Source organism: Eublepharis macularius, chromosome 2 (assembly GCF_028583425.1).
Source record: "Eublepharis macularius isolate TG4126 chromosome 2, MPM_Emac_v1.0, whole genome shotgun sequence".
Lineage (NCBI taxonomy): Eukaryota > Metazoa > Chordata > Lepidosauria > Squamata > Eublepharidae > Eublepharis > Eublepharis macularius.
Window position 1 is genome coordinate 174400949 of NC_072791.1, and position 27831 is coordinate 174428779.

General features: G+C 39.5%; 1 protein-coding gene across 2 annotated transcripts in view; it reads left to right on the forward strand.

The window, feature by feature from the left end:
- R3HDM1 (R3H domain containing 1) overlaps positions 1 to 27831 on the forward strand; it is a 109650-nt gene that overhangs the window by 55665 nt on the left and 26154 nt on the right. Inside the window, exons 6-19 of one of the 2 annotated variants that reach the window (XM_054970845.1) lie at positions 2874 to 2988; positions 4361 to 4439; positions 4856 to 4915; positions 4999 to 5139; positions 8906 to 9014; positions 9101 to 9196; positions 10774 to 10811; positions 10898 to 10948; positions 11072 to 11298; positions 17377 to 17631; positions 18770 to 18924; positions 19404 to 19505; positions 21184 to 21459; positions 22222 to 22345. In XM_054970845.1, the coding sequence (XP_054826820.1) occupies positions 2874 to 2988; positions 4361 to 4439; positions 4856 to 4915; positions 4999 to 5139; positions 8906 to 9014; positions 9101 to 9196; positions 10774 to 10811; positions 10898 to 10948; positions 11072 to 11298; positions 17377 to 17631; positions 18770 to 18924; positions 19404 to 19505; positions 21184 to 21459; positions 22222 to 22345 (1828 nt within the window). The remainder of the gene's footprint in view (positions 1 to 2873; positions 2989 to 4360; positions 4440 to 4855; positions 4916 to 4998; positions 5140 to 8905; positions 9015 to 9100; positions 9197 to 10773; positions 10812 to 10897; positions 10949 to 11071; positions 11299 to 17376; positions 17632 to 18769; positions 18925 to 19403; positions 19506 to 21183; positions 21460 to 22221; positions 22346 to 27831) is intronic. The other variant, XM_054970844.1, reaches the window with a different exon arrangement.

Sequence of the window (27831 nt, forward strand, 5' to 3'; positions counted from 1 at the left end):
CCCCCATGCTCTATTATCTTCAGTGAAATATCCACTTGACTGCATATCCACAGTCTGGTGCAGCAAGTCATTTGCATGCAACCAGAAATAGATTGTGGCAATACTGGAGAGCTACAATTGGTCCAGAACACATTTTGAGATGTTGTACCAATTGGAGTATGTGTGTGTGCATAATATTACGCACTTCAAAACCAGTTTTTGCAGGTCCATAGCATATCCTTGTTTGACTCTCATAATGGGTTTAGCACCCATTATAGGGGGGGAAATTATTCTAATTCATTCTGATTCTCTCTTTCACAAGAAAAAGGTTGGCTTTTCTATTATAAGAAGTGAAAGTTACATTTCTTAATTTTTTCCTTTGTGAGATTTTATTGTAATTGAACAAGGAAAAAATAGTCCCTGAAGTCTAAGCAGATAGTTTTAAATAGGGATTCGTTGAACACACTTGCATCTTCTCCCCTCCCCTGCCCCATGCAATCATATTAAACCATTCAAAAGGTGGAGATTGAGTCTTTGTGCACAGACCTCAACTGGGAATAAGAGTTTTTTTAACATAAGGGAGGGTTCCGGTGAATTTCCAGAAATGCTTGTGTTAAAAGCATGAGAGAATGGAGGGTTTTAGAGTCTGTTTCATGATGTAATAGGGAAGGGGTTGGGTTATCTCAAGATGCTTCTCAATAAGAAATTAATTGGGATTTTTAGCAGGTGGAGCTGAAAGATCATATATCCAAGATTAGGAAGTGAAGAGAATCTTTGTTTGTGAGGCTTGTTTAACAGAAATGTAGTTATCCACCACATCTGGCTCATGAGAGAAGATGTTTGAGCTATTTGGGGGGAGGGGGGAAGCTCCATGTTAATTGAGATTTGTTTTAGCTGTCCGATCCATGCATACAGCACTGCATTACAAAGATTGAGGTTTTTTGAATATCCAGTTTCTGCGTTTGGCTTCCAAATACATTTGGATACCCTTGTGTTCTTTAGAACTTATACTGCTTGTTTCTTTTTCTCATGTTAAGTAACTTAATAGAGGTAGGAGTTGGAGCAGATCAGATTCCTACACTGAAATCCAAGGAAGCAATTTTTATGTGGTTTTGAGTTACACAGTAATCTATAATAATCATTTTCTCTTCATCATGATCAGAATTATTGTAATGTTGAGTTGGCCTCTGAAATTTATGGGTTTATCACCTTGTAATTTATTTACTTACTTCATTTATAGTGCTATCCCAAGTAGAGCCCTTCTAAGCCCACTGACTTCAATTGAAGTAATTGGGTGTAACTCAATTTACGAGTGCAGTATTAATCTTCTTTTTCCAAACTCCCAGATTGTGGGTTTCATACATGCACACTTTCCTGCTGATAATTTCCACATCGCACTGGATACAGGTGCCATGGAAATAACATGATATATATGAGAATGTCTGGATTAGTAGCAATCCAGAACAATTGACTGGGAGGTTGCGTGATATGTAGGATATTAAAAAGCAAGAAATAATTAGTCATGTTCCTTAAGTGCCACATGGAGCCAAAATGCTGTTGTGTGACATAGTCCATGTATACAGACCACTTGGGGTCTTTGTGCTGTTCTCAGATGTTCTTGGTGATATGAGGGGACTCAACATATTTTAAGCCAATTGACAGGTGAAAACTTACGGCTATTATACAGGAGCTACTTGAGTTGGCTAGAAGTCTTTTCTGGTGGTAAAGAGATTCAAATCTGGAGTTCATTTCGAAAACGGATTGAGCTCTAGAAGACTTTGTCCCCAAAGTGCTTTTATTCATATATACCAAACTGTGACATTAATACAATGATATTCCTGGGAATTTTCTAGTACTTGACCTTCTGATACACATTTTAAAGTAGACTAAAGTGGTTAATAATGAATACAGGTTGTGGCAAATCAGCTATGAACTGTATAGTATCTGTTATCTTCTCTGGCAAGTTTATCAACTTGTGATTTTTCTGAGATATTGTTAAATGCTAAAATTTGTGGCAATGGTAAATGTGGACAAATTGTGACAGATATGTGTGAACCTCGTAGCCTATGCTGATTAGTAAGGCACCAAAGAAAACTCCATTTTCCTGTGGAAAAACTCACATATGCAAAAAAGTAAGATTCAAATTAGGCCATAAAACAGTATAAATTTCAACAGGCCTGCCCTTCCATATTCCTAGAGAATTCAATATGAGGTGCATTTATATGGTGTCCATTAGCATAAGAGAGGAAGGTAGCTTTTAAGAAATTATTTTGCATTTATTTTCCCCTAGGTCAATTCCTCTTCTTGGTTCAAATGAATGTGAAACTACAAAATCAACTTTATTCTTCTACTGATATATCTCAAACTGGATGCTTTCCTCTCCATCAGAACAATTGCTATACAGTACAAAGCAACTTACATTATCAAAATCAGGGTCCGCTGGAAGATGCTACAGAGGGCTACTGTATAAATGTTTTAGAAATAAAAAGCAGAGGACTAATTGGGAGGGGGGACATTTCATTTCCCCATATTTAAGTGTGGAACTAAATAGCTTTGTTTTTAAAATAATGATAATGTCTGAAATTGTATTGTGTACTAAACAGACCTCCATGTAATTTTGGTATTTGGGTAGCAAAGAAGTTGCATAAAGAGGAAGTGTGGTTCAGTTTATTTCTTTTGAAAAGTCTTTCAGATGCATATTAAATAATCACATTTCTCATGTGTATGAATTGGATAATTTTAAGAGCCTGAAAGACAATTCTGTCTGATTGCTTTACCAGACTTCACTCAACATATTGTGTGCTCTGATACAATTATAGATAAATGAAAAATACACAGCTTCATTGTGGGATATTTTGCTTGAAAAAAATTGGATGATTTTTACTTTTTAACAGGAGAAAATTCAGATCCAGCTAACACAATCATTTGACAAAGAAGAGAAACCCTTGAAAGATGAAACTGAAAAGGAAAAGTCCAGTGACAAATTACCGAGGAAAATGCTATCGAGAGGTTTGCCGTTCATCTGTTTTTAAATTACTCCTAATTCTCTGTTAGAGAATCTTCAAGAATAACCTTTATCAACTTTGATGTCTCATTGTGAAGTATTTATGACTCCTTTCTTCTGAATATATTTCAAGAGTAACCCAAACAATGTTACTTTTACCTTTGTGGTTGCTCTTATACCCAGTTTCCACCTATGTTGTTCCATGCCATGCCTGTGACGTTGCACTGACAGTGTGTACGGCAAAATAAATTGGAACACTTAAGCAATTCCAGTGTGAATGACTGACTTTCTACACCTGCCGTTCTGGTTTTAAATGCAATGAAGAGGCAGGGTCAAGATCCCCAGGAGGTAAATAGAAGAGGGGAAAAGAAAGTTGTCTCTTGCCCTGGCTGAGAGCATTTTTCTTCTATCCTTTTTCTTTCTATTGGATAAGACAAACTAAAGGCAAGAATAAGGGCCGGGCAAAGCCTGTGCCAGCTTGGGTGTACCATTGACCTTTGCAGGAGTGATGAACAGGAACACCCTTTGGGCCCAGCTTCTTTGCCCCATCCTGTGAATGTACATGTGCTGCTTAGGCTTTTCAGCACAGCTGTCCTGGGACAAAAGATCTATGTTTATAAGACGTAGTAAAGACTATAAACAGTATTTTCAAAAATAAGTCTACCAGATATTAAGAGAAGTCTGAAAACTGTAGACACTTGGAGAATTACTCTGTGCCCTTCACCCCCCAACTCTCCCCCCCCCCCGCCAGTTTCCAGATTTTAGCATTTAAAAATCTATTAAAATTGGGGCAGTGTTCAAAAGGTTCCAAAAAGGATACGCTCATTAACAGGATAAGCAGCAATTGGAGGACAGGTTGTGGGTATAGGTGGCTTGAAGCTCTTGAGGAGAAAATATGGGAACAAATATGGTACATTCCTGTCATTTGCTAGACACCTTATCTTGTGTTTCATAGCTTTAAAGTTCCAAATAAGTCTTTATGTTGGGCTGGCCTAAGGAAGCCAGTTACATATGATGTAGTTTGTTTTAACACTGAGTTGCAAAAATTTGGTGATACTCTAATGTATGCACACATCTGGAGAAGTTGTCTTCCCTTGCAAAAAAGCATTGGAATGTTGCTGTAATTTAAAAAGGAATTTTAAAAGACCCTACATGCATGTAATAGGTACTGGTGGAGTCACAGCATCAGTTTACAAGGTGATAGTATTGTTTTTCTGAAGTGCAGATTTTTGTGTGTGGATCCTTAATGAACAGACAAAATGTATATATTTAAATTTCCAGACTTAATGAGGAATTACTTTTTTAAAAGCAGCTTAATAAGACTGCCTTTGTGGAAACAATTAATTAATTCTCTACAACTTTTGGATTTTTTTTTAGATTCTAGCCAAGAATATACAGATTCAACTGGAATAGATCTACATGAGTTTTTAGTAAACACATTAAAAAACAATCCCAGGTAAACAAGTTGATTTTTTAAAATGAGTTTATTAATAGTTTTGCATTCATTTTATTTTCCTTTGTTTTTTTTCTATTTTACTTTGAATGCCTCAAATAATACACCCCCAAGGACCCTGTGTAAATCCTTTAAAAACCTCTGGTTCTTCATGGTCTGTTATCTGCCTTTCCCAAGCTTAATTTTGTATAGGTGTATTTCCATTCCCTGTACTCATATTCAGCTACATTTGAATAAGTATGTACGAGAGCAAAATTCTTGTTGCTAGCATTGAAAGAAATCTGTTTAGTTGGGTATTGCCTTGAAACAAGACATGTACTACTATGTGTAGTCCTTAAGTTTCAAGCTTAGGGTTCTGGTCCAAAAAAAGTACATTTTGCAGTTGCCATACAAACTTCCCCCCTATTTTTCTTTTCTAGGGACAGAATGATGCTGCTGAAGTTAGAACAGGAAATTTTAGATTTCATTGGTAATAATGAGTAAGTATGGCAGGTTTTAAAGAGAGATATTTCTGAATGATGAAACAACTTATGTGAAACTAAAACTTTCTGCTTCCTTTCAGAATCCCACGTAAAAAGTTTCCCCCCATGACCTCTTACCATAGAATGTTATTGCACAGAGTGGCTGCTTACTTTGGACTGGAGCACAATGTGGACCAGAGTGGGAAGTCAGTTATAGTAAATAAAACCAGCAACACAAGAATGTAAGTTAGGCTAAAGTTTGCTTTTCCCCCTTGTAATTTTAATCATGCAGTCCAGTTGCCTGGATGATAGAATGTGTTAACATAGTGATCGGAGGAAGGGTGGCTTAGTTTCTAGAGCTGATTTAAATTTTTATACGTTTCTATTCTACACTGGTTAGGAAAAATCTTTAAAACATGATTGTACTAGGTCTTTAAAAAGTTCTCCCCATAAGTAGAAACTTTTAATGGCATTTTTGTTCCACATCCTCAGTATTCTTAAGAGCACCACTAATACCTAATGTAGGAACTGTAACAACAAACAAAACAATCCCTTTCTTCTTTGGGCTGGGGAGAACAAGAGAAAAACTAAATTCTCCTTTATCTGTCTAGAAATCTCCATAAAATTGTTCCTCTTTATCTCATTGTTTCAAGTAACCCTTATTCCCGTACCATAGCACCTTAAAGACAATCAGTATTTTTCATGGTATAAGCTTTCTTGAGTCAAAGTTTATGTTGAGGGATGGTGGGGACAACGTCCTGCCCCCTCCTTATCAGCTTCCCACAAGCTCAAGACCAACATCCACCAGGCCCAGTGAGGTGACTGAAGCACCTTATAAAGGGCTGCACACCAGCCCACTGATCAATGGCAGCTATCACTTTAGCAGTCAGGAATCTGCTAACAGCTGGCCCTTTGACAGCCAGCTGTCTGACCATCAGCTGTTTGGAATCTCCACCCTAGGGGTGAGGAAGGGGAGTAACTAGGAAGAACTTGCTCAGGAGGAACTGTTGGTCTGTCATAGGCTGGTCCTCACTCTCATAAGGCTTCTGGTTAGAGGAGGGCCAGTGGGTATGTCCCAAGCCTGGCGAGAGCCTTCAAAAGGCTTGAGCAAGGACACCAAGGAGGACAGACCAGCTCTGGCTTCCAACTCAGTTGGTGTAGTTGGAGAACCAGTTTGATGTAGTGGTTAAGAGTGGCAGGACTCTAATCTGGAGAGCTGGGTTTGATTCCCCACTCCTCCACTTGAAGCTAGCTGGGTGACCTTGGGTCAGTCACAGCTCTTCTAGAGCTCTCTCAGCCCCACCCACCTCACAGGGTGATTGTTGTGGGGATATACTTTGTAAACTGCTCTGAGTGGGCGTTAAGTTGTCCTGAATGGCAGTATATAAATCAAATATGATTATTATTCAGAAGGAAGTAGAGCTGGGAGAGAAGAGGGGGATTAGGTTGGTACCCCACCCACACACCTCTCTGTCTGAGGCCAAGGAAAGGCACTTCAGCCAAACTAGGCTCTGTTGCCTGATGGCCAGGGCTGGGATTCCTGAAACTCACTTCGTCAGTATCTGACAAAGTAAGCTTTGACTCATGAAAGGTTATACCCTCAAAAATGTTGTCAGTATTTAAGGAGCTACTGGCCTCTAATTTTATTCTGTTACTACTGACTAACATGGCTGTCCTCCTGAAACTGGCCTGTACTATAGCAATTTTAGTATCTGGGACATAGAAAGCATTTTTCTAACAAAGGATACTGAGTATCAAAGGACTTATAGAAGGCAAAGCAAATGAACAACATTCATGCATTATGTCAGTGTTTCCTTGACAACTGCCTATTTTGCTTTTTGTGGAGCTGTTTCTCTAACAATTCAAAGCACATTATTAAAACGGCTGAAATGTTGCAATTTTGGGATAGAAGCACAATAGCCAAACTGAAAGTTGTAATTTTGTAACATAAAATTTGAGTCATCTCACAGGTTCAACAAGAACACTGGACAAACTGCTTGGTAGTTCAGAATTCTCATACCACACAGTGATTTCTTCCAAAAACTATCCTCCTTCTCTTTTTTCCTTTAGCACCTTTCTAGATCATTTTGCTAAATTGATGGCTGATTTCCAGTTAGCGCCTATGTAGAACCCTAGAAACACTTGCTTGTTGTGTAGTTTTTACATGGTGGGAAGAGGCTTAACTACAACGTAGTCAGCCTTATCATGCAGAGAGTCACTGTGAAGACTCCAGTGGGTCATTTGTGTATGAATAAGAAAACTGAAAGTGAGGATGAAACTTTTTTTAAAGATTTCTTCGCGACCCCCTGCTCATTCCAGGAAAGGAATGTACATTTTTGGAAAGAGTTGTTGAGAAATCTCCAGAGAGCTCGAACTGTATCCATGTGAATTTACCCACATACAGATTATATCTTTGGGTCATAGTAGACTTCACAACACCTAGTTAACACTGATGTAAGTTGTGTATCTATTTTTCAGCCTGTGAAATAATAACAACAACAATAATAATAACTCAGTTTATATACCGCCATTCAGGACAACTAAACACTCACTCAAAGCGGTTTACAAAGTATGTTATTATTAAATGGAACTAGACTATGACAAAACATTTGTTTAAAGGAAAGCCAAATTTAAGATGTATTTATCATGCAAGAGACTACAGAATTTATTGGCTTACACCTAACTTATCCCTCAAACTGTGTGTCTGTCTGGCAACAGGTGGCTGAAGATTTGGGGGACTTAGATAATGAACTGCAGTAATAGATGAGCTTTTCTTATTCTTAAAAATCTAGGCTGATATCTGGAAGCCCTAGTAATAATTAGCAGGCAATTCATATAACCAATAGACTATGTAAATAAAGGTTTTCGATGTTCTTATTTTAAATCGCTTGAGATATAAAATAAGAATTTAGAAAGAAAACCTTGGAGATCTACTCCATATTGAATAAAACACAACTTGCCTTTTCCTCATAGGCAGATTCCCCGCTCCAGTGCCGATCAGTGCTGTTAATGACATCATCCACCCAGTGCACACTGGGACGACTCAGTGGAGTGGTGATTGCAGGGCAGTAAATTCAGGGACCTTTAAGAGAAAAGAGGTAAGACAGTCTAAAGGTTCTCTGAAGTGCCTGCTAATTATATTTGGGCATCCAGCAACTCCTAAGTAGATTTTGGGAGTGCTTTTTAAATTTATTATATGAGACTTCAGAAATTAAGAAATAACCTGACCCTGCTTTTATACAACTCTCTTTTAGCTGCGGAAATGCAAAGACAAAACATTTGTGTTAATGCACGTCAACACATAGTTATTTTTCAACTACTTAGAAAGGTATTATGATACAACATTTGCTTATTGCCGAGTAGGTTGGGCATCTCAAGACTGGCTGGTTGGTTGGAAAAAGATCTGTCAAAAATGAAGCGCCCCCCCCCCCCACTCATACTTCTCTAAAGCAGTAATTTCTTTTTTGTCTTAAAAATGCACCTGAATTTTCTTCGTTCCATGCCTTTAATTAGTAACTTTCATTGAAGCAATTCTTGTGTTACCCAGGGGTCCGTTTGGGCCATGATTCAATTGCAGAATAGCTCAAGTCACTTGAAGAAGTCAGGTAGGGGTTCTGCTGTGTCTTCTTCTTCCTGTTCTACTGGCTGTATAACTACAGTCTACAAGGAAACAAAGGGAACACACCCACTGTGCCAAATTCCTATTTGATGGGAGAGGCTCAAAAGTTCCCCTTTACTAAAAAGTAAATGCCTTTATGATCTCTGCTCTTAGCAGTAAGTTTTATCTCCCAGGTTCTTCTATTCAAGTAAATATAAACTTGAATTGAGCGTGCTAGCTCCCAAAGACCTTTTGCAGTCTATAAATATTGCTTATGAAAGAGCTATCTGTGAGCCATTTTGATATCCTAAATGGTATTGCAAATGTCTGTATGGGCTTGTCTAAATGTGTATATTCTGGGAAACAATCTCTTCTTGTCTCTAGTGATTTACTTAATCTTTTTTTAAAAGACCTGACCAGAAGTTTTGCGAACATATAAAAGATGAAAAAAGTGAAGATTTTCAAAAACGGTACATCCTTAAAAGAGAGAATTCTAGTCTAGACAAAGATGATAACCAGGTAAATGTTAAACCTGTATTACTCGTCTTGTTTACTCACTTGTACCGTGCAGTGGAAATTGGCCATTAATAACTTATTTAATTTAGATGCGAATACGATTAAAAGATGACAGAAGAAGCAAATCTATAGAAGAACGAGAAGAAGAGTACCAGAGAGCTAGAGAACGAATATTTGCACAAGATGTAGGTATTCTGTTACAAGGAATGTTCATAGCGTCATTGACTGTATGTGACAACAGTGGATTCGTCCCTACAGAGCTTTTATGCTAACAATGATAGTTTCCTCCAACACAAGACCTGCAGAAAAGTCTCTTGTACCAGTGGGAGGGTCCTTGAGCTGGTGGAAACTACCAACATTAACAGAAAAGCTCCTTAAGAACCAACCGAGAGAGAATTTATACTTTGTATATAAAACTTGGAGAAGGTATTTCTGCTGCTTACATTTTTTACTTTCATATGATTGGAATAGTACAACTTTTTCTAAAAAATGCTGTTGCTACTCTACATTTATTTAGTGGTAACAGTAAAATGTTCTATGAAGCCAACATTTGGTGCTATTCTTATTACCCTCAAACAAGGAAAATAATACTGAATGCAATACGGAGGCAAACGCTTTGAAGAATTCATTTGGATTAGACCTGAGGGGCTCTCTGAATTCTGATTCCTTAATTATTAGCATCCAGTGGCAAAATAAATTTGTCTAGTTCCTAGGGACCAAACCCAACTTCAAAACTTTCATTCCTATAAATTAACTTCTTGTGCTAGAAGGAACTTACAATTGGGGGATAGTAAGGCATGGGACTAAACTTAAGGCATTTCACTTTTCCTGCTTATTACTTTCTAACATACGCATTTCTCCAAAGGTGTGTCAGTTTTGCAAAAGGGAGTGTGACATACGTGGATGTTTCTGAGATTCAAGCATAGTGGCAACATAGTTTGTCTGTCTTGCTGTGGTAGCCGTGCTGCTTCTCCCCTGCTCTACCCATACCCCTAGTTAATTACCTCATCTTCTGGTGAAGTCAGTGCACAGTTCTCCATGTTAATATTTTGTTAACTTTCCACCTGTTTGTGTTAGGTTGAGTTCAAATGTTTGCATAATAGTAAAAGAACTGTTTGAAGCACAGCAGTAAGTCAGTGTAAGGAGAAAAAAATTTGCCTAAGAGCAGTAGCTATGAGTTGAGTTTGGGTCTTGGTGGGGGAGATTATCACTGTGTGGGAATATCAAATTCTTTGAATTAATCCTTTGATTATTCTTCTAGGTAGAATAACCAATAATACCAAAACCTATCTAACCTTGGGAGCATGCTCCCCTGTTATCAAGGGTAAAGGGCACTGAGAAAAAGAATGTATGAGGCTTGTTTTATTCTTCGATTCTCCCTGTCAATCTGTAGCTGTAAAACATTCCTTGTAATTAGCATTGGGGAAAGACGGGGCATTTTGCAGATCAGATTGTGTCATGTTCTCCTTCCTGTACATCCTATTTGTCCCACCATTTACTGTATTAAATAGGTACTGTGTTTTTGAAAGATCCACATAGTTTTTGACACCACATGGTAATTAAAACATGAATGGTTATTTGGTCAGTGCTACCCATTCAGTTGTTTCCTACAATATATGCAGCCAGAGGGCCACTTACATTTCTGGCGTGCTTTGTGTTTTTTGTTTCTTCTTCCCTGTCTCTCTAGTATCTGAAACATTTGGACTTCATAATACAAATAGTTACCAATGATGATTTTTATGCTATGCTGTTTCTTCCCCAGTCGCTGTGTTCCCAAGAGAATTATATTATTGATAAAAGGTAAGAAAAATCAATATTTAAGCCAGTTACTATTTGCTTTTATTTAATAAAATATTAAGCTACTATTTTATTGAACATGCCAACAGAATCCAAGAGGAAGAAGCCAATAGTACCCAGCAAAGACGGCAGATATTTAGGTATTGAATATGTTTGATTTTTTTTTAAAGTCCCAAATCATTCTGCATGTTTCACTCTTCTTTTATTGCTTTTCTTTTTGCAAATGGTGCCTGTTTTTTTAACCTAAATTTGATGATTTGCAGAGTCAATAAGGATGCTTCAGGGAGGTCAGCCAACAGCCTTCAAAGCAGTACGGACAATGAGCTGAAGTACTCTGAACCCCGTCCGTGGAGCAGCACGGACTCTGACAGCTCCCTTCGTAATCTGAAGCCAGCTGTGACCAAAGCCAGCAGTTTCAGCGGGATTTCTGTTCTGACAAGAGGCGATAGCTCTGGAAGCAGCAAAAGCACCGGCAGGCTATCCAAGACAGGTATGGCTTTCAAAAGAAAATCTAATGCATGTTGAAATATGTAAGCAGAAAATACACCCCAGTACTATGTTTCTCCCCTCAAAATGTGTGTTGCAGGTTAAGGACCGTCAGAGCTTCTGGTTTTTCAAAAACTTCAAACTCAAACTGAGGAAAGTCAAATATGAAAACATTCTTAGTTAATTATTGGTCTCAGGGGTGACATTTGGTCTTTGCTCTCCAATGACATAGATCTATGTTTTGCTCTGTGGCTAGTAAATATTGTCAGCATAAAACTACTAGTGCATTTATAGTCTGAAAGAGAGGTAAAACTGTTCTCAATTTAGGTAAAACCTTTTGGTCTATGCTACTCATACAGAACTTTTGAATTGCTATTGTATTACTTGGTCTTGATTTGGTCATAATAATTCATTAATTTAAATTAATTCCAACTGAGAGAGATATTAACTTTCAGAATAATTCAAATGACATAACAGTATAACAGAATTGTTTTTCTTCGGAACCAAGAACATGTGATTTTCAAGAGAGGATTATTTGAAAGTTTATATCAGCAAACACGGTTTTCATTTCTCAGAGTTTAAACAAATTCTGCAGTTTTGGTCCCAGTGGTGTAAGATGATTATAACAAAATGAGCACTTTTTACTCTATATTAACTAGGGCTACAGTGAATGGTTTCCTTGTGAAAAAGGGGCTTTCATGAGACTGAAAAGATTCCAAAAGGCTACCAAAACCTCACTTTTTATCATCAGTTTGTTGGAAATCTCAGTCCTAATTAGTTTGTTCTTCACCTTCCTAATAGCAGTGAAGTCATTAATGCAGCCAAGCAGATTTGGATGTGTGCATCCCTGAAGACAAACAAAGGTAATTCAGAGTGAGAGTATTACTTCCTGCATAGACACTGTTCTCGTTCCAAATTAACTTTGTGTGCCTTCAGGGCTACTTGACTGCATTGACATTGTTATTACAAGGAAGAGGGGTAATTTGAAGAGGAAAAACATTAAAGTTGTAGCCATTTGCACTTTAAAAGAGGCTCAGAATGGATCCCAAGAGGAGGCAAACATGGGGTACCAGTATATGTCCTGGGATGGTAGCCACCTTATAACTGCAGAAATCACTGAAAAGAAACCCCTTGAAAAATCACTGGAAAAGGCATACATTTATGAAAATGTTTCCCCTTGAAGAAATTACTCTCCTTTTTAACTACAAGATAAGTCAAGTAGATAGGTTTATGTTGTGTAAAGAGTAAAAAAACAAAGCTTGTTTTCTGAAGCAGATAAAGTGAGATACAGAAACAGTGGTTAGCCTACTTAGTCAGTAATGGTACTGAATGGAACTTTTTTTAAAAAAATCAGAATTGGATTACAATATTTGATGTAGGCACATATTTTGTACATGCTAGATCAGCATTAATCCAGCTGGTCATGACTGAATTATCTCTAAACAGAATCAGCCGGTTGAAATTACTAGTGAAGAAATTTAAGCTAGAGGTACAGAATACAGGGGCTGTCTTAAGGTTGTTGTTCAGAGAGCTGGAGGTTCTACTCACTGATTTGCCATCACAGCAAGTCTCCCTGGCATGATTTAGGTTTAGGTTTCAAAGCTTTTGTTAAACAGTGTTGAGAAGTTTCTTAGAACTACCAGTTACCTCAGTAACTGCTGAAACCAGTTCCTTCAGGTTGTTTGAGACTTCTACAGTCTGTATGAAGAATTACAAGTCATTCCTGGATTATAGCTTTTCTCAGTGTGTAAAGTTGTATGCAAACTGGATTTGAACTAGCCTATCTGAAGTATTTAAAATATCAGTGCCATTCAGAAGATAAGGCCATCATTCTCTCTGTGTGTTTTATTTTGTTGGGGGAAATAGATTTCCCTGATCCTCTTCTAGTTAATCAATTTTCCCAACATACTCTGAAGGTATTTTTACACCTAGTGACTATGATAAAGTACTCTGACAGTGGTTAGTATGAATTGTAAAATGGCAGTTTAGCTGGGCTATCCACAAAATAGTGGAAAGAGGAGAATAGCAATATTATTTCTGAGGATATGCAGTGCATAAATAGTAACATACATTAAAAACAAAACTGTACAAATATGAGATTAAAAATAAAAGATCCTGTCCATGTTCTTGACGTATATGTAGTACAAGGAAAGGGCAAGAAACAATGGAGGAGGGAAAAGACTGGGCAAGGCACAGATTAGAAGTCAAAGGTTTTGGAGAACTCAATTTACAAATTCCATTTAAATACATGCAAGAAAGGAAAGGTGCAGGTTCTGAGAGGCAGAGAGCCGTAAAGAAATGGGATAGGAAAAAAAGAAAGGACAAAGGAAGAAGTCACAAGGTATCTAAAAGGAGAAAAGTATTGTTAGAGTGAAGACAACGAAATTAAAAAAAACATTGAGCAATTCAAAATGATAAAATAACAACTTGAACTGGAGCTAATGAAGAATATGTAAAATGTGGACAAAACAGGATGTGGAAAATGTCAAATGGAAAGCAGACAATTGTTATTTGCATAGTTAAGCCCAGTATGTTGAATGGCTGATCAGAGATTTGACTTCACGTCATGTCCACCTTCTTGCACCATATTGGCCGGTTTGGTGTAGTGGTTAAGAGCACGGGACTCTAATCTGGAGAACCAGGTTTGATTCCCCACTCCTGCACTTGAAGCCAGCTGGGTTACCTTGGGTCAATCACAGCTTCTAGGATCTCTTTCAGCCCCACCCACCTCACAGGGTAATTATTGTTGTGGGGAAAATGATGACATACTTTGTAAACCATTCTGAGAGGGCATTAAGTTGTCCTGAAGGGCGGTATATAAATCGAATGTTATTATTATGTTGTTGTTATTATTACCGTACCCAGGGCATTTTTTATCACTGTGTTGTCATTGGTTGTTTAAGCAAGTTGTATTTTAAGGCAAATCTAGAGAGCAGTGGTACTTGGGAACACATTTTTTGGCATGTATAATGTCTAACTCTTGGCATCACCAGTTAAAAGTATCTCATGTTGCAAGAGTGGTACAAGTTCTGGAGAGCTGCTGGCAATCAGAACATGCTTTAACTGGGTGAAGGGGACCAGTGGCTGACACTGTATAAGGCAGTTCCTTATTTCTGCTAAGTTTGCAGGCAAATACCATCTTGTTCTATAACAAGTTTTGTTTTTGTAGGTAAAAGCTATTTGTGTATTATATGATTTTTAGGAATTAATTATTGGACCAAAAGAGTGATAAGATAGAGGTAGAGAAGGGTTGTTTGGGGTAGTGATCTACTGAGAACTGATACATTTACCCACCTTGGTTTGTGAAGGCTATCTGGGAGCTGTATGGCTAGGGGGAGTAGCAAAGTCTTCTGTCCTGGAAGCATAAGGTACTGAATAGACTTTAAATCTGTAGCTATTCAGCTCCTTGTTAAAAGAAACCCTAACATTTTAAGGTAAATCTCCTTGTGTTAAAGTGCGGGGGGGGGGGGGCTTTTTTAAGCTTCTTAGTCTTTAGAAAAAGACATTGAACAAATGTTTAAGAATCTTTCTAGCATTCTTAAACTTCTGATTTTCCAGCTCCTGTTCTCCTGCATGCATGGAATCAGGGCATTGCAATTAAGCACCAGTTGTGGTCTCATCCATCAGAGATGGATGGATTGTTGAGGAAAACTGTTATTTGCTTCTAATGAGAATGTGGGAGCCTGATGGGCATTCACAGGTCTGATCTGAAGTGCTTGGTAGGGACACTTCGGAAAATGGTGCTGAGCACATGTTTATCCCCCTCCTTGGAACTTTCCCCTTAAAAATTAACAAAGGCTCTATCATCTCTAATCTCTAGTTCAACAACTGTGTCAGATATTTAAGACTTGTAGAGATACTGATGGTGTTAAACTGTGTATTTTTACTTTTAATAATATGTCATACTAGATATAAGTAGATTGAGTGATGTTGAATCCAGACACTCCCTAATGTGATCAGACACTGTGTCTTGGGAAGAATGGAAATGTATGTAGTTGTCTAGAAAAGACTGCGCCTGCAGCGTGCAGGACTGTTAAACTATCCTGGATCCATTCCCATTCCCAATGCCCAAGAGCCCTTCCTGTCACCACTGTCTGGTGAGAAGTAATGCATTGGTGTTTCTCCATTGTCAACCTCCTTTGACCATCCATTTCACTTTGGATGTACCTCTCTTCCTTCTAGACATTTTAATCACCTTTTACAGGTGATAAAAATAAAAAAGTTTTAACCTGTTCCTTAGAATCTTTTCTGCTGCAAAATGAGCACTCAGCAACAAATTAGGTGGTGGTATGGGGGGGAAATATTGGATAAGAAAATGTTTTTCAGCCAAAAAGGTGTAGTGACATGTGGGCAGTATTATTATAATTAAAATAATTAAGAAGTCAATGGTCCTCTAATCTGTTTAAATTTACAAACTGTACTGACAGGCTTAGATCCTAAATTCTCTTTTTCCCACTTGCAGAAGGCACTTCTGCATGGGGAAGGGATAATTTTTGGTGACCCCCCCCCTTCACTTCCATGCTGTTTCTAGAGGTATGCTGACCCCTCAATTTTAGAGGATACAGTGGGCTGTAGCCAGAGGGGAGGCAATAAAATTTCCCTTCATTTAGTGCAGCTCCACTTGTGCTAGATAAGATCAACCACATGATCAAGTTCAACGTGACTGAGGTATATGCTCTTTGTTAAGAAGGTCCACTGCTAGTTGAGATTAAGGCCCAGCATTATTATTTTATTTGCAAGTATCCCTGTTGTCAGTAGGCCTTTGATGGTATTGCAGAAATAGTGGTCTTCCAATGAGCCATAATCCTACTTTTCCTATTCCTGTTCTGCATAGATCCAATACAGCAAACGAAAATTAAATGAACCTTTAAATAGAACTTTAGATTTCACATTTAATATACTTAGCTGATTATTGCTGTACAAATTTCATAGACTGAATAAACTTTAAAAACTGTACCTAGATTTCCCCCCTTAATTATGCTGGCGTCAGTTAAGATCTCCTCTTCCACATAATATTGAGGATGATACTGTTTATAAACAAATGGTCAAATCAGAGACTTTATAAGCACATGACTTGACTGGAGTGCAGTTAAAGTTAACACAGATGGTTTCCTCAGATTCATCAGTGCCACTTCACTATCAGCACGCTTCATGAACAGATCAGTGGGGTGGCCGTGAATGTGTTGCTATACTAACATAAATTGTCATAAATTGTATGTTGTTACACTGCCCTGAGCCCGTCCGATGGGGAGGGCGGTCTAGAAATGTAATAATAAAATAAAAAAGGAGAGTTATGGCACCTAAAAGATTAATCCTCTTGGGAATCTTAAAGATTCTTATGCTACAATGTATTTGTTAGCCTTTTAAGGTGCTACAACATTCCCCTTTGTTGGGGTCAATTTAAAGTAAAATATATAATTTCATCCCAGATTTACATTACCTTCTCGATTCTGTAGAAGCTGCTGAAGTTTTTTTTCTTACATCTCAAATATGTGCATTCATTTTCTGTATCTGAGTCCATCTGTATTATACTAAAATGTATCAGAGCCAAAGTTTTGTGTGTTTAATTTTCTGTTATTACATCAACATAGCTTAACTTTGGATAAGTTGTTCCCATCATTAACTCTCTTTTGAACACTCTATTTTTTAAAAAAAGTTTGCATTCTTACTGGTGTGAAGATTTTTCTGATGAACTCCTCTTGTGCAATATGTTTGGCGGTGGGACAAGGGAGTACCTGTTTTCCAAAAGTGCTTCCATGGGCTTTGGCTGCCTCAGGTTTCTCAGCCTTGCTGTATTTGTGATCCATGGAAAAAAGCAGGCAAACTGTGTTCTCAAATCTGCATGGCATGAGAGCAAAGGCCTGTGCAGTTTAGAACAGACCTTCATTCTTTCACAGTATGTCAAATGGAGTAGATGCAAATCTGAGCGGGAGAAGCAAGGGCGGGTGCTGCTGCTGCTTTGTTGCTATCATTCCAGGCTGTGCATTAAAAGGTTAAACACTGAATAAGAATCTGCATATTGAAATGTGCATGAATTATTCTGTCTCTAGGTAAAATCCATTTCTCGTTACTCCTTTCCTAGGTTCAGAGTCTTCTAGTAGTGTAGGGTCATCCACGGGTTCTCTTTCTCATACCCAGCAGCCTCTTCCAGTCACAGCTCTCAGCCAGCCTTCTCATGGCACATCTGCCGTCTATCCAACTGTCAGCACTAGTAGTTCTCTTTCCTTTGATGGTGGCATGAGTGGGCAAGTGGCGCCTTCTAGCAGTAGCTTCTTTTTGCTTCCCTTGGAAGCGGCAGGCATACCACCTGGAAGTATTCTGATCAACCCTCAAACAGGTTGGTATCCAGATGTGGGTGTCTCTCCTTTATTTTGTATTAATGACTATGCAGTAATGTATGAATGATGTTTTGAATCACAATGGTCTTTTGCCTTTCTTCCCCCGTCCCCTACTACTCCCTCTTAATTTTGCAGCAGCATGCCTTTTAATGTTTCTTCTGATGTGGAATAGTGAAAGTGTTTTGTGTGGAATAAGGTTTCTCTGGATTTTTGAGTGTTCCTAATAGTGCAGTGTGTTTAAATAGTACATTCACATAAAATTATAGAAGTATGTTAATAGGTAGATATGGTGATTAAATTTTTAAATGACTGCCTTTGTATTGCACCTGTTTGGATAGGCCCACATTGGCCAAGAGTTAGAAAATAGATTCAGTGTTATTGTATTGGGCTGCCTCCAGTTGGTGGTCCAGAAGGTGGCTTGAAGCTGGCTCAGCTGCCAGAACTAAGAAGAGTCTGCCCCTGAGCACTGCCTGAACCACTGGGGTATCTTATTCAAATTGTTTGGACTTTGTAGGAAGTGCAGGGATATAAAATATAGCAAAATAAATGAGCAGACTCTAAACAGTTCTTCTGTGTGTATTTGTTCCCTTAGTGAACTGTTCCCCCCCCCATTAGTTCTCTGTTGTGGGCAGCACACAAGAAGGTTGGCCCATCACGCTTCATCTGATTGAAATTCAGCTCATTCTGGGATGTCCTTTTAAACAGTTGCTTAATGTCAGCTGTAGTACTGTAATCCCAGGAATTATTCTTTTTTCAGCGTCATCTCACATGAGTTGGATGTGCTTTGTGAATTTCAAATGAATTTTTCACAACATGACAATCACTCCAAATTGTGTTAAGCGATTTCTATAATTGTCATTCTTTAAAAATTTTAAAGGATGACGGTATACTTTTTATCAGCATTTTCTCTACATTCTAATCCTTAACTTCATCTCTCCTCCCCTCCCCACAAAAAGAGAGGCAACTGAGTTCTACTGTTATACCAGTTTTTATAGCAGCTGTGCAATTCTTGAAATGTAATCTGTAATTACAGTGTTGGATTTTGAAAAAAGAAAGTCATCTAAAGCAAACATTTGTGTTCTGCTGGTAGATTGCATTTTGCTACATAATATATGTATTTTGTCCCTGACCCTCTAGGTCAGCCGTTCATTAATCCAGATGGCACTCCAGTCGTGTATAATCCTCCTATTCCTCAGCAACCTGTCAGAAATCAAGTGCCTGGACCTCCTCAGCAGCCACCTCCTCCCATGCCACCTCAGCAGCAGCCAGCAACCAATCACATCCTGCCACAGGTGCACACATCAAATATGCCATGGTTGGCTAAGCATTCTTGGCAGTCAGATGAGGAGAGAATGGTAGACTGTTGTAGAAAACATGTTGAGAGAGAAAGATAAGTTGTACTTGTCATATGATTATTCTTTATGACTGTTGGATCAAATTTTGGTCCAGGAAGCCCCTTTTGCCTAGAACTGGGAGACAACCTGTTGTACTTGTGTACTTGTATGTATTGTTTAGTCCTTAAACATTAAAGAGATCACAAGTTTGCATTGTCATGCTGTGTAACATTATAAAAGTTATTAAGTAATTTATTCCTCTTGATGGGGAAATGTCCATTGTTAGGTTTTTATCATATGTAATCTCAACCTTGTGTTACATGTATTTTCAGTTGCACAACTGAACTTTTAAATATGACTTTACACAAAAAGAAATATTCCCATTTTCATTTCTTTTTACTCTGTTAACTGTGTGTATTCAACTGTTACTTCTTCAGCCTATCCGGCCTCTTCAGCCTTCTTCACAGCCTGTTCAATTCTCCACAGTCTCTTATCCGCCCCCGCTCCTGCCAGTCTCATCTACCCAGCAATATACTGTGGTATATTATCTTCTACTCACCTCCTCTTGCATGAGAGAATCTTTTCTAGAGTAGTTTTTATGTTGGGATGTGCATGTGTAATATAAATATTGACTGGCTCCAATATTCAGTAATTGATTATTTGTAAGAGGTCAAAAAAGGAGATGGATCATCATCTTAAATCTATGACAGGCCTACCTGCAAGGTAACGGCTCTGTGTATCAAGGGAATTCTGTTCTAAGTGAAAATTGTGGGATTTTTTTTTTTTTTGCTATTACTCTTCATAGCCAGTCAGTATTCCTTATATACTCCTTGAATTTTTATGTCTTTCCTTCTTTTTCCTTGCTGTTTTTGTCTACCCTCTCTGGGTATTTTATGTTGTCTGATCTCCCATGACTATAAAAAGTTTTCCAATGTGCACTAACACTTGAACTAAAATGGGTGCTGGACCTTGCCTGCTACCTTTTGAGTTTTGTTGTCCAACTTAGCTTTATTCCTCACACTTGTAGATGTCCAGCCCCTTTCCCCAAGGTAAGGTTCTGCATGAATTCACTTTGATTGCAACCTCAGAGCAGTACAATATTGTTTCAACAGCAAACCAGGGAGTCAGGTATAGCTCTGTAGCTCTGCTACTGCAATTCATTAGGAGGAGGCTTGTCAGCTTGCCTCCAAATGGTGTTTAATTATGAGGGCTAAATTATTTTCAGAATGCTTCGCAAAACAGTATAAAATTGAATATGGCATGTGGGGTCCACCCAAGTTTCATCTGAATAGCTTTCAGGTTCAACAATATTAAGAGGTGCCTCAAAGTTTAATTTCTACCAACATGCAACTTATTCTCTCAAAGTCATTTAAAAGTGGACATGTGCATTTTTGCTTTGGAAATGCCTATGTAGGGGAGAGCGGGGGAGAAAGTGAAGGCTTTCTCTTGACACCCCCCCTTAAAACACGTTGAATTAGCATCTCAGAAATGAAATACATTAACATACACATTTTGCATGTTTTATTAAAAGATACTGGATGTTACTGCCATTAGTCCACGTACTCCTCGGTTCAGTTCTAGCTCAGCAGTTTTGAGGGAATGGGGAAAGTGTTGGAATGTACAGCAAAGAGAAGAAGAATCTAGGTTTTCAGTGAGTATCAGCAGAACGCTAGGATTGTATGCCTTGATGAGAATCCCAAGGGCTACATGTCATGCATACACCGCTCCATTCCAACTTTGTTTTAACTTGGCTTAATAATTTGTCTATTACAACTACTAACACTACATCTTGGTAGCAAATACAAACGTGCGTATGCTTTTCTTTTTCATAACTAAACCATAATTTATTTTCTCATTATTGCTGATGTTTTCCTTTAAATTCCCCAACATTGTGCACCTTTTGTTGGTGAATATTTCCTTACTCTCCTTAGAGTAACATCAGAAAATACTACCAAGTGCAGCCGATAGCAACTATCTTACAGTTCACAGACAAAGTGTTTTTTGATGTGGATATAAGCTGTGCATCATTTCTCCACTATTCCAGTTACTAGTTACTGAGATGTCTTAGAGCTTTCATTCTAATTTTTTAAAAGAATACTGCTAACACACTCTAACTGGATAGGAGAGTACTTCACCACTTCCATGTTTTAGTGATTCTTTATTGAGCAATTCTGCCTTGGTTCAGAAAAGGAATAATGGTTACTGTCTTAATTTCAGCAAGACAACTTAGGACCCCAGTTCAGCCATATGAGTCTTTCCCGACAGCCATCTGGGGAAGCTGCTGATCCTCATGCTACCATGTTCCAGTCCACAGTGGTCCTTCAGCCCCCTCAACAGCCTGGTTTTATCATAGCAACTGCCCCACCTCCTCCACCACCACCTCCGCCACCACCTGGGCAACCAGTCCCTACACCTACTTACAGTGCATCTAGCCATCCTGTCAACCAGCAGGTTCTTCAGCAACAGGGATATATGCAGCAACCAATGCCACAGGTAGAGAGCTCTTAAATGTTGCAAAACCATATCAGAAGTAGCTTAACAGATTAAACTTGCATTAAAATATCAACTAGCTTGGCTTTCTGTGGGGTCTTTTTCTCTCTCTTTCCCCCACCCCTCTGTTATAAATAAGTGAAGGAAGTCATCTATGCTTCTTGCCTAGAATCACGGAATAGACTGTGGCTTTATTTCAGTAGCATTTACTACTTTTTAATCTAGTAAAATGTTTGAAGTTGATATATGTGCTCTTAAATTAGCGGTGTATTCCCCATCATGCTTTTTTAAAACTGCAGTACTTTTGTATTAAGCAATTGAGTCATTGGCTCTTTTCTGGTTTTGTGTTTTTTTTCTCTATCAGACATGACAACAAGCAAAAGAATGCTTTTCCATAGTTTGCATTAGCCTAGGACTGCTATTGCTAAGGCTTGTAAAATAAATTCCTCCACTAATGATACCATGGAGCTTTTTTTTTCTTTATATGCAGTTAATATAAAGCAATGTGTAATTGATGAGCAGAAATCAAGCAACAGTGCTTGACCCAAAGATGCATTTTTGCTAATGAAAGGGGCACCCTTTCGATCCAACTTAATGCATGCCCAATTTTTTCAAAGAAAAAGAACTGTTCTTCAGCAGTTAAACGTTTAATTGTCTTTCTCTAGACTCTTGTTTCTTCACATGAACATGCTATTATTGGGTGCTTGAGGTGATGTCTGAAGTATATACATCCAAATGAATTTCTTCTATGTTGCTTCTTTTTAGATGCCAGCCTGTTACTGTGCTCCCGGCCAGTATCCACACTCCAGTCAACAGTATCGGCCAGTTACTTCCATTCATTACAACGCACAGCAAAACCAGCCACTGCCACAGCCTGCACAGCAGACAGGTTTGTGGGAGGTTCTTATGTGTGTACATTTCTGGTCGTTGTCAGATAGCAAGGAATTGAAAAATCTGTAAGGATTGAAGGAATTAGAACTTTGATCACACTTCCACCTGATGAAAATACAGTCTCTTTCATTGTCTCAGCTTTAAGTCTGAGTGTTGGAATGCAGAAGTAGGGAAGATGTAAATAACTCTTTGCTTGGAGAGTTTTGGAGATGCTGGTGTAAAATCCATTCTTTCTTATGTGAAGAATTTCTAATGAAAGGCCACGTTGACTAAAGCAACCATGTTGTTCAAAGGACTTAAAATCCAGTTAAGTTTATATAAAAGTCTTAATTAAAAAAAAAAACAGTTTGCCTGAAGTATTCAAACATTGTGCTATTGGGACCTTAATTAAAGAACTTCTGAACAAGCCTACCAGATCCCGAGTGATGAAATACCAATATATTTCCTATTGCTTTTAGTTTTTAATGTTACTTTTCTTCTTCAAATCTTATGTCAACTTTTCTTTTCAATTGTGTTTTTCCTTGCATCATACTATAGCTAGTAAGTGGGTACAGTTTACATGTTTACTTTTCAGATTGATTTTTGTTGCCAAAGTTTGTAGTCCTGCAATCATGAACTCTTCACAACAAATGTAAGGGATTCTTTTAGAAGCAAGCAGTGATTTGTGGTGATGTCTCGAAAGTCCTAAGGTGGCCTGGTTTTGAAAGAGACTGAGCCTTTGCCTTTACACAACTGGTCTTCCTTAAACATATTTTTTGAATTCTGAACTGTTACTTTGTTTAGAGTCACTTAGATAAGCTGTCTGTAATATGAACTGAAGCAATGAAGGCTAGTCATGCCACTGGCAATACCTGTGCTTTCCATGTGTGTGTGACATATTTCCCTGTTTGCTAAAGTAGTATATTGGGGAACATGGGACAGAATGCTTTGGCAATGTAAGAAGGACTATCCCTGCTTAGGGGGTCACAGATTGGAGCACACCACCCCTGCCAGAAGGGAGACTCACGATACAGGTGGTAATGCTTTGGGTGAGGTCTGGCTGGTTTTTAGAATATCCAGCTTTCTAAAAGAACTAATCCTAAATCTATGTTACCTACATCAGTAGCAGTCACAGCAGTAGATATTTGCACTTGAATGTGAAGAGGCTTGGAACTCCCTTGTAGCTGAAATGTCAAATGTTGCCCAGACCTTAGCTGAACTACTTTTAGCTTGCTAGAGAGCCTATTTGTGTCAGAATGGCAGCATGTGTATTTAAAAGGGGAAAAAAGTTTGTAGTTGCGTTTTGTATAAAAATGAATGAAGTAAGGTGTTTGCAGCTTTCTGTGCAAATAACTCTTTTTGAACAGTGCTTTAAAATGCTAATTACCCATCATGGCAGTATTACGAAGGCATGGATTTTTAGAAAAAATTAGTGTGCATTATTTTTGCATCAGAATTTTTTTAATGCTTTTCAAATTTAATAAATTTTAGGAATATAATTCTGTTGCAGGTTGAACACTTCTGACAATGAAAACAGTACACGATCGTCTAGATCCTTTGCTTATATTTGCTGTTGTGGAAGAGAATGCAACTATTATGAGCTAGTTTGTCCATTCTCATAGAGACTTAGATGACATGCCTGCTCTATTTCATGCCATGGCCTGAATCTTGCTTGTTCTGTAGTCACTGGGTTAAATATTTTATAGCTTGTTTCATTCAGATTCTCTAGTCATGTCCCAAGCCTTCGTGTATCTTCTAGTTTGTTTTTATTAACCACTTAGCTGCTGACCAGAACTCAGGTTTGTTTGGTTTTTTAAAAATTACTACATTTCCAACATGGTTTCCCATGTGGTAGTAACAGCATCTGCTGAGGAAGTACAGGCCTGTAATCCCCTGGGAGTGTAGAACAAGTTGGATCTTGGATTCTTTTTGGATCCTGGCTTATCTTTACCACTTTGACAAAAAATGTCTGCTGCCCTTCACATGAACCATGGTGAGTAAGATTCCCATGCGTGTATGTTGTTAATGTGGACATTGGTATTATTCAGAAGTGGAAGGTGTCTTGTGCATTGTCAGTCAATGGGTCCAAGGAGGCTTGCGTCTGGGGAATTGATGCTGAAATATAGGTAGAATTAGCGCAAACTCATTCTGGCTGACGTTAGTTCTAGTAGCTTCCAAACTAGTGCAAGCTAGTAGTCTGTCACTGTATCAGGCCTCAGCTGGTGAAGTTTAAATGGTATTAGCCATGTTTTTCTTTTGCTTGAGTATAGGCACAAGCCTGGGCCAAATGTTGGTTCCAAGTTCTTTGACAAATGGTCTGGAGACCTCCTTGTTGTATGCACGGATGATCCAGGGCTTTTCAGGGTAATAGGAAATGGTTAAACATATGCTAAAGTAAGTGTAAGTGCTCTATAAATCCTGAAGGGTTTGAGAGGCTGTGAGGGTCCGTCTCTATAAAAAAAGATCTTGAATGTTAATGATAGCTGCCAGTTATTATGTTCAGAGACCTGTCCATTTTCCTTTGCAACATTTAAATATTTTATGTATACCAACTTTTGAAATATCTGTGTTTTGGGAGTATGTGTAAACAAGAGATGTGTGTCTGTATGCCAAACCAGGCTATAGTATCTGTAATATATTGTGGAATAGATTGCCTTTATTCATGAGCTGTTGGATTCGGGGCCGTAACACTGTCTGAGAGGTTTACATTTCTCACAGTGAACCGGTCTCTTTTTCAGCTGCTTCCTGGCTTCTTTTTTAAAGGGGTTTCAGGTGTGTCTGTCTTGAGTTGTTGTTTTCTGATCAAGGAGCATGCACTGTTCATCCTTTTAAAAAAGCTAGCAATGTCTCTCCTTAAATAAGTGACATTGGAAGTATGAGGAAAGTGATGTTCAGGAGTAGTCATGTGGTCAAGTAATGCGTTTGACAGGTTTTTGTTTCTCTTCTGTTTTGTGTGTGTGTTCTTTCTTTTTACTGTTGAGCTTGAGTTTTCATTTACTTAGGGAGAGCTGTGTCCCTTTCTAAATGATATTATGTGATGATCCTGGTAATATAAGCAATTCCATTATCTGAGGAAGATGAAATTGCTAGTGGCAGTTCATCATTTGCAATTTCTGAATTTTGAGAAGTGTATTTTTGTACTGTTTAGTGCACTGCCATGAAATAGTTTGTTTCAGCAGATGCAACTCGCCCTCCCCCTACACCATCTCTTTCCTGCCACTTGGTATGCGGAGGTAGAATAGTGAAGCTAAAAATAGAACCAGACCTTGGAACCCCCATGGGAGGAAGCAAGTTAGCAGTCAATTTATATTGTCCTAGTTCTTCTCCCAGCATGGAAAATTGATTCTTCTTCGTCTGTGTGAAAGTGCAAGAAGACAGTGAATAATTTTCTCAGCTGCACTGCAGTCCCTGAAAAATTAAAATTTTCATGTTGCAGCACTCTGTGTATGCATCCCTCTGCTACTGTTGCTTTAGTTCTAACTAGGGGTGTGCGCTTTGGGTATCCAATTCAGGTAAAATACCCAAATCGGGCCCGATATGGAAAGCTTCGTTATTTCCAAATCGGGGCCAGCATGCTGGCTTCGATTCGGAAATACTGAAACAAAACTTCCCGAAGCATTCGTAATTCATCCACGGTCTTCCTGTGCAGTCCCACATGGGACTGTGCACGCGCAGGCCTGCCGATACCGGAGATTTTTATAGCTCAACACCACCAGGGGGCGCTCTCGCCTTCTAACGCGCATGCGCGGCCATCTTCCCGCCTAAATGGACTATAGAAGGCGGAGCGCCCCACACATACCCTCAGTTTCCTTTTCGCCACCGATAGATGAGGTTTTTGGCTCCTCTACTCGTTTGCGATGTCGGATACTGCTCTTTTTAAACGGTGCGTCACCTGTAATTGGAAGATGACTAGGTCAGACGGCCATTCAAACTGTCTTTATTGTCTCGGGGAAACTCATAATACTCAGGCCTGCAAACATTGCCGCACCTTTACTTCGAAGGCCAGGGCGGAGAGGGCGGACCGTTTGTACGCTTCGCTTTGGCAACGTGCTATGGCGGTTGTGGATCCTCCGGTGAAGGCACCCCCATCTACTGCGTCCAGATCTACCCCTCGGCCGATCGAAACCATGAGCTCAAAGACCTCCCGCGCTTTACCTTCCCCGAGTCATTCGGAGTCTCGACCGAGAGATCGTTCCACCTCCTCAGTTCGGAGCGCGTCGGAACCAGCTCCATCGGTTCTGAAGGTCCCTCGGAGCCATCCACCCTCAACTTCATATGCCGCTCCACCTTGGATCGAGCTGCGTCTTGGAGTAGAACACCCTCGGTGTCGAGACCAATGCCTCCGCCTTCACTGGGTGCGGCCGCTTCGGAGACGACAACTGGGGAACCAATCGCCCCGTCCGACCTCGACAAGAAGAAGAAAAAGAGGAAGCATTCTTCTAAACGGGACAAGGCGGTTCTGGAGCAATTGATCTCCCCATTATCGGTCCCTTCGGGTGCGATCGGTTCCGAACCGCTGGAAAAGAGGCGTAAGGACTCCGATGCCCCGGCTCCGACTCCGGCGATCTCTTCACAGGAAAACCCGGTTCCAATTGAGAAACCTCCAACTCCGACGGGATGACCGCGATTGATCTCCCATGAATCCGGGTCCATTAGATCGGGTCGTAGTTACTGGAGTGGATCGGACCGTCGATACAGCCCATATCTTACTCGGAGCCGATCGAGGGAGCGCCACAGCAGTGAGGGATGGGCAGCCTTGTACTACCTGGAGGATAGCCCGCTCCGATCGGATCGCTCTTATAGAAGGGAATCGCTTTCGCCTTCCTTTAGGATCCAATTGTATGATGGCTCCCACGGAACTCCACGTCTTTCCGAAGTTCGCTACCATCGGAGCCGACCAAGATATTGTGAGTCCCCTCCTTCGGATTCACCTGATGCTGAGATTGGCCCAGTGGAGGAACCATCTCCCACGGACGACTTCAGGGCCTACAATGAATTGTTTCAGCGGATGGCTAAGGTGCTGGATCTGGAGATGACTTCCACGGAGTCGAAATTTACTGATAAGATCTATCAGCACATCTACTCGGGTTCCACGCCTTCTGTAGCTTTCCCGCTGATCGACGGTTTTGTGGATTTGTGGAAGAAGCTTAATGTCAAGGCTGCTTCTATCCCCGCCACTAACCGGAAAGTGGAAGGCCTCTATCACACTAAAGATGAGAACCATCCTTTCCTGTCGATCCATCCGCCTCCTTCGTCCTTGGTTACTGAGGAGATGCAGGCAAGAGGTAAACAAGGTTCCATGTTGGCCCCTACTGACAAAGACAGTAGGAAGATCAATACAATGGGAAGAAAATTGTACACTTCTGCTGCTTTCGCCATCAAAGTGGCCAACTATGCGGCTATGTTGTCGGCCTACCAGCTCTTCCTGTGGAAGAAGGTGGCAGCTTTCCTCCCCAAGCTCCCTGAATATCAGCGGACCCTCCTGCGAGTCATCCAAGAGGAGGC